This window comes from Pristiophorus japonicus, chromosome 15, assembly GCF_044704955.1.
Source record: "Pristiophorus japonicus isolate sPriJap1 chromosome 15, sPriJap1.hap1, whole genome shotgun sequence".
Lineage (NCBI taxonomy): Eukaryota > Metazoa > Chordata > Chondrichthyes > Pristiophoridae > Pristiophorus > Pristiophorus japonicus.
In genome coordinates, this window is record NC_091991.1 from 155,154,495 (window position 1) to 155,161,795 (window position 7,301).

At 40.9% G+C, this 7,301-nt stretch overlaps 1 protein-coding gene across 1 annotated transcript in view; it reads right to left on the reverse strand.

The window, feature by feature from the left end:
- Positions 1-286: 286 nt before the first annotated feature.
- Positions 287-7,301, reverse strand: part of fam234a (family with sequence similarity 234 member A) — a 40,168-nt gene continuing 33,153 nt past the window's right edge. The window contains exon 12 of the mRNA XM_070901152.1: positions 287-5,632. Coding sequence (XP_070757253.1) covers positions 5,424-5,632 — 209 coding nt within the window. The 3' untranslated portion in view covers positions 287-5,423. The remainder of the gene's footprint in view (positions 5,633-7,301) is intronic.

The following is a 7,301-nucleotide window of genomic DNA, read 5'->3' on the forward strand; positions in this document are numbered from 1 at the left end:
GAAAGCTATGGAAGATATCACAGGTTTATCACTGCTGCTTTTATATTTCCACAACGTCCCGTTTTCTTTTGTCATTACTCTACAATTAAATCAAATTTGGAAAAAGAGCATGAATATAACAGTATATTTTAATTAATAGGAGCTATACCGGTGAAGCCACGCATGCTTAATAGGTTTAAGGCTTTTAAACCCATTTACTTACATTAAGTTGGGATTCATACACACAAATCCACTACACATAAAAGCTCTTTTAGTCTTTGTGGTTGCATCAAAAAAGAACAGACTGTTTTGCAGGATGAAACAGAAGAATTTATTACACACTATGTTACTTACACTTGCAGAACTTCCCACTCTATTCCATCTCTGAGAACACAAAAGCTCCATTGTAAAATTTGAAAAATTCTGCATTGTACAAGAAAAACACAAACAACCTATATATTTAAACATCTTATAAAAGCAAGGCACCTAAAGAATAAGTACTTCATTTCACAATCCATTTAATAATTTAATGTACAGACAATAAAATAAGTTATTTCGCTTTAAAGTCAGGGTAGCATTGAAATATATACATGGAGGACCAAACACCATAAACTGAACATTGTAGTCACATTACCAAGTAACTGATACTCTGTGTGTTCATATAAAATCATCCTTGAGGAAGAATACAATACAAAATAATTTGCGGCACTTCAGTAATGTCAACATCCTTGCTATATCCATCTAAAATTAATTTTCCAATTTTTATATTATAGGTACAACGTTTCACATCCGGCTGTCCGAAAATTGGAATTGTCCGAAATCCGGACATTGAGAAAATCCCATTTGGTATTTAGTAAAATAAAATCCGGAATTATTGTCCAAGAACTGCCAGGCCGAACTAGTTATTGGCTTCGCCACTATGTTTTAAATGGCGTGCGATCGGTCCGAGCCTTGCCAAATGACCCTCGATCCGGCCCAACCCATGCCACCATTCCAAATCCTGGAAAAATCCAAAAACCGGCACCGTCTCGGTCCCGAGGTTGCTGGATTTGAGATGTTGTACCTGTATTTTGTATCAATACTCTTCATCTGCTCCACATTCAAGTTGGGTTTAATTGCTAATAGTTTACCTGACTTTGGCATGCTCTATTTAACGAGAGCTTTTATTCGAGGTAAATATCAGAGTGAAATATGTTTAAATTCCCCAAACTTTAGCAATTTCCATCACATAAGTTTTAGATAAAAAATAGCTTTAGATGGAATATTTTTAAAAAGAATGCAAATACACACCAATAAATTAAATCACCAACATATATCAAGTATAAAACCTCTTGTCCTCTACTTTTGTTTGGAACCCAATCACTTTTTAAAACTTAAATATTGAATTTATTAGCACAAGTTCATGCGGACAGGAACAATTCATTTTTCAAAATCAATCCCAGATATTTCAATTTCCCATTAAGAAAGACTTGCATTTATATAGTGCCAATCGTGACCTCAAAACATTACAGCCCAAGAAGTACTTTTGAAGTGTGGTCACAGTTATAATGTAGGAAATGTGGCAGCCAATTTGCGCACAGCAAGGTGCCACAAACAGCAATGTGATAATGCTCAAATAATCTGGGTACTTTAAGTTATGTTGGTTGAAGGATAACTATTGGCCAGTACACCGGGGAGAACACTACTCCCCGCTCATCTTTGAAATATTCTTTCACCCGAGAAGACAGACTTAACTTAACGTCTCATCAATAATACAGCACCTCATACAGTGCAGGACTCCTTTGGTGCTGCACTGAATTGTCAGTATGAATTATGTGCTCAAGTCTCTGGAATAGGACTTGAACCTACAATTTTCTGACTCCGAGGCGAAAGCACTAGCACTGAGGCAAGGCTGAAAACTTACTGCTTCTGCAATTTCAGCAATTGGTTCTATTTTCTGTAAAAAAATACTTAATTACTTCAGTAACTTCTTGAATAATCATATTTGCCCATTATGCAATGCTGCTAAATACATAGGGCCCAAATTTGGCCCTCCCGTTTTTTCGGCGCACTCATGTAAGATGCGCCAACTTCCTATGATTCAAACAGTGCCAAAAAGATGTCCCGGGATTCTGGCCCCTCTGCCGACTCTCCCGGGGCTTGGTGCGGCGAGTCTATTGGGGGCGGAGCTCGAGCCCTGCATCTAAAATTGTCCCGGCAGCTGTCCGCATGCGCAATAGAGCGTTCGCGCATGCGCAGTAGCTCCTCCCATGATTGTGATGGTGTGTGCCTGCAGCATGGGACCCAACGCGTCCCGCCCCTATCCTGGGCCGAGTGGCCTGCCGTACAGACCGGCCACTGCCTTCCCACGCTGAAGGCTACAAGAAACAGGTTGGTGCGGGGAGACTCTGATCCGGGGCGGGGGAAGAGGAGAGGAGTTTTGATGGGGATGGGGAGGAAAAGAGAGGAGAGTTTTGATGGGGGGTGGGTCTGATAACTGTGTAGCCAGTAATTTTAATGAGCTTACTCAAGAGTTTCCTTAACCCTGTTGATGAAAATACTTTCCTACAAGCAGGAGGTACTTCTATTTTTTATTTGGATATTTTGAAAAAAATTATGTAAATATGTTTTGTCTCTACTTTTTATTTTTGTAGTTTAAGCTTCCATGAATGCTTCTATTATATAGTAAATTAACTTTGCAAAGTTTGTCAGTCCTGTGTAGCTGTTTGATCCTATTCACCTTCTTCAGTCAAATCATTAAGTACCTACCTGCGCTGATTTCTTAACTCTCCGCAATGGTTTTCTGTGCAGCCACAAGTGGCCACATACGCTGGCCTAAGTTAGTTTGGAGCAACTATTAGCTGTCCAAACTGGCTTAAATGGCCAAAACAGGCGTAGGTGGCTGGTAACGCCCCCTTTTGGAAAAAAAAACTAAACTAAAAAAAATCCTAACTAACTCACACTGACGCAAATTAAATGTGCAGAATGGGAATTTTTAAGATACTCCAGAAAAATCAATTTACTCCAAAAAAAAAGAGCAACTCCTGGGCAAATTTGGGCCCATAGATTTTATTTTTCTCCAGTGTACTCTAAGGCATTAATTTAGAACTGTGCTGAATACTGGTGATCAAATCTCTGAAGGTCGTTCGTCACATTTTCAGCAGCAGCAGAAATGCCTCATTTACAAAGTTGGGGCTGCCAATGGCAGCAGTGCCATAATATAAACTACCTCAAACATGAGCCATTTGATTCCTCCAGTCTTCCCTACCTCCTATAAATTAATCTGCCAGTTTTAAGACCAAAACTTACTTCCACCTAACCACTACTATCTAATTTACTTCATCTTCTCCAACTCTTTTCAAGTTTGATAATGCACCATAAGGTTTCATTTCTCAACTAAATTTCTCCATTAATCATGAAAACCTGGACTTAGAAATAAGTAGTAAGTGTTCATCAGTAATCTTGAAATAATGCATTTTATGTTGTGGGAAGCATAGTTGCAATTAGTACACTATATGCATTATTAAATTCAGAATAAGGTACACAATGCTCATCATCCATCTGTCAATAACAATCTTATTCTGCTTACATGTTTTAATCAGGCTCTAGTGAGTGCTTGAAAAGACCAACTCTTCAACTAATTAGTAAGCAGATTTATATTGAGATGAGAAAATGTGAATATTGCAAAAAAAAATCTGAAATAAAAATAGAAAATGCTGGAAATACAGAACAGATCCAACATGCATTTTAATCATTTTCCAAATTTAGAATGACTAGATTTAACTCCCTAAAGCATATAGCATGTACTCTTCCCCACAAAAAAATACATTGCAGTTTCAACCCTTTTAAATTCATACTTTTATATTGTGTAACCACATTGAAATGTGGTTTCTGAGCATTCACAGATTCTCCAATTGCCACAATCAGTTTCACCAACAGAAGGGGGGAAAAAATATAGAATTAAAAAAAAAAACTTTATGTAGCACCTTACCACGTCGTCAAAACATCTCAAAGCACTTTATATGGGGTCAATATTAACCCCTACACCCCATGATGGAATAACATTTTTTAATTTGCACTACGCAACCCTATGCATACACACCTGCTGCCATTTTTATGGCAGCAGATTGCAAACCATGTCTGTGTCTCGTCTTGGAGTCAGGACACTGAAATAATATTGAAATCAGGATCCCACAATACAGTTGGGAGCCTGATTTAAATTTAGCGGTTGCTGATCAAGTTTCCCAGCGCTCGGGAAACCAGACAGGTAAATGGAGACTGGAGCAGCAGGTTGCAGAAGGTTTTTAGAGCACTGTGTGAGCCAGGAGCAGGAGTGCACCCCCAGGCCCCTCAAGCAAACCTTCTTCCAACTGTGGCCTCTTCTCACTGCCGCGATATGCTCACCTCCCCTCCGGCCAGTTTTGGGTGGGTGCACATAAGCTGACTTCGCCTTAATAAATAACATGTTAATTCTGAGGGGGTGCATAGGCTTTTCTTCTCCAGTGTGTTGTTCTTGTAGCAAATACATGAGAGATTTATTTTAAGATCCTTCTTTCAATAAAGGTTGAGGAATTACCATTTGCTGATCCCAATGTATACAAACTATGCCCAGAGCCTGGTCTATGCACTAATTCAAATATTACACTCAGGTGTACGGCACCAGAACCAATTTTAAATAGACTTTAAAATATACAAGAAAATAGTAGTCGGCCTGAAGCTTCACTATAGTCAAGATAGTCATCTTTTTTTCAAATGACTGAGATCAAGTAGTGTAAATTTCAGATAATATTCCCACACCTGAACAAAAAAAAGGATTATTTAGAGATGTACCTTAAAGATTTATTAAAATAATGAAAGGCTCTGGAATTGCTATGAATTTCCTTGGGGTATTGCAGATGAAGTTTATGCAATTTAATAGGTTAACATTTTACTTGCATTTCAAATAAAAAAACACAAATGAGTCCAAGAGAAACTACTCAGGTTAAAGACAGACCTTTAGATTTGGGGGGTTTATTTCTTCCTGAATTCATTTAGTTAAAAAAAAGTCATACGAGAGCATAAACATGCTTTTCAGATCAACAATGAAACAAAATGTCTAAATGAAAAGCTTTGGATTGAATTAATAAATCACTCAAAGCAAACGCTTTGCTCAATGCAATAGTTATCCTACTTGTTTATGGTGAGTGAGAGAGCACAGCCTTTTTATACAACAGCTTTGTTTTGCTTTAATACATCATTGTTTTAGGATTTAACATGAATTTTGGAATTCACCTTTTGAGAGCTAATCATTAGGTGAAACTCTAAAGCTAGAAGGCTTAATTATGATCGGTCTTCAAAGTATTCATAAAATACAATATTTTGCAAGCAAATGTTTTCGGCTAGAAAGAAATAAAACAAATATGTTATATAAATAGTTCTAGCAATAAAGGCAGAAGTGTTTTCTTCATAGATGTTTCCATTTACCATTAGCTGCTGTATCTCATTCTATACAAGTATTTTTTGATTTCATCATCACTGAAGTCATCATGCCCCTTGTTTAGACGTCTAACTGTGCTCAAAGAGATGGCCTCTTTCAGTTTCTGTTTCTTGATCATCAAAGGCCCCGGCTCGCTCCCTATGGGTTGCCCCATCAGCAGTACATTGCAAGCATGTCTGCTATGCTCAAATAAGGCAGCTGCAATAAAACATATGATGTTGGTTATTTTTCTCGAGTATTTATAATAATTCTATACCATCAAAAGGACATTCAAGTAAACAGTGGTAAAATAGTAGCAGGTATGTGATAATTATATGTACTTTACATTTCTCCACCTCTTCTCTCCCCATTTTAGATCGTTGACATTCATTGGATCTCAGTCCTTCCACCTAAGCCAGGCATTTTTGTATGACTACCATTTGCAGCATTCTTCAATCAGTTATCAGAAGGTGTGGGGGGTCATTTTAACCAAAGGAACAGGTTGCATGCCCATTTTACAAGCCGTTTCCCGCTGAGCAGATACGGTTAAAATGACATCCCACATTACACCAGGACGGGATCAGCCCTTCCACTTGCAAGGCACGGATAATCCTGACCCTATATCATGTCTATTGTAACAAACTTAAGGGACTGGGTTGTGGGCAGGTGACTTCTTTCACCTGTGAGGAAGGGAGAAGGAAATTGGGGAAAAAAGGCTAAATTAAGGTGATTCTATGGGGGGGGGAGATATGAGAGGCAGATAGATGCAGACAAAGGACTGTTGCACTTGCTGACTTGTATCATTGGCCCCAAGTTTCGACATGATTTGCTCCTGATTTTTAGGAGCAACTGGTGTAGAACAGAGTATCTTAGAAATCGGAATTCTCGCCATTTAGTTTGCTCCAGTTCTAGTCAGAACAGTTTCACTTTGGAACAGAATTTTTTTTTCAAAAGGGGGTGTGTCCGGCCACTTACGCCTGTTTTCAAAGTTTCGTCAGTGAAAACTTACTCCAAACTAACTTAGAATGGAGTAAGTGAAGATTTTTGTACGCTCTCTGTCTGTCTGTGTGTGTCTCTCATTCTCTGTCTGTCAGTGTCTGTGTTTCTGACAGCGAGAGCAAGGGGAGGGATGGGGGAGAAGGGGGAGGGATGGGGGAGAAGGGGGGAGGAGATATGGGGGGGGAAGGAGATATGGGGGGGAAAGGAGATATGGGGGGGAAAGGAGATATGGGGGGGGGGGAAGGAGATATGGGGGGGGGGAAGGAGATATGGGGGGGGGGGGAAGGAGATATGGGGGGGGAAGGAGATATGGGGGGGGGGAAGGAGATATGGGGGGGGGGAAGGAGATATGGGGGGGGGGAAGGAGATATGGGGGGGGGGAAGGAGATATGGGGGGGGGGAAGGAGATATGGGGGGGGGAAGGAGATATGGGGGGGGGGGAAGGAGATATGGGGGGGGGGGAAGGAGATATGGGGGGGGGGGAAGGAGATATGGGGGGGGGGAAGGAGATATGGGGGAGGAGATATGGGGGGGGGAAGGAGATATGGGGGGGGAAGGAGATATGGGGGGGAAGGAGATATGGGGAGATTGAAGTGGGAAGGAGATATGGGGGGGAAGGAGATATGGGGGGGGAAGGAGAATGGAGGAAGGAGATATGGGGGGGGCGATAATGGGGAAGGAGATATGGGGGGGGGGGAGGAGATATGGGGGGGGAAGGAGATATGGGGGGGGAAGGAATGTTGATATGGGGGGGGGGGAAGGAGATATGGGGGGGGAAGGAGATATGTTTGGGGGGAAGGAGATATGGGGGGGGGAAGGAGATGGGGGAAGGAGATATGGGGGGGGGAAGGAGATATGGGGAGGAAGGGGGATGGGGGGGAAAGGAGAT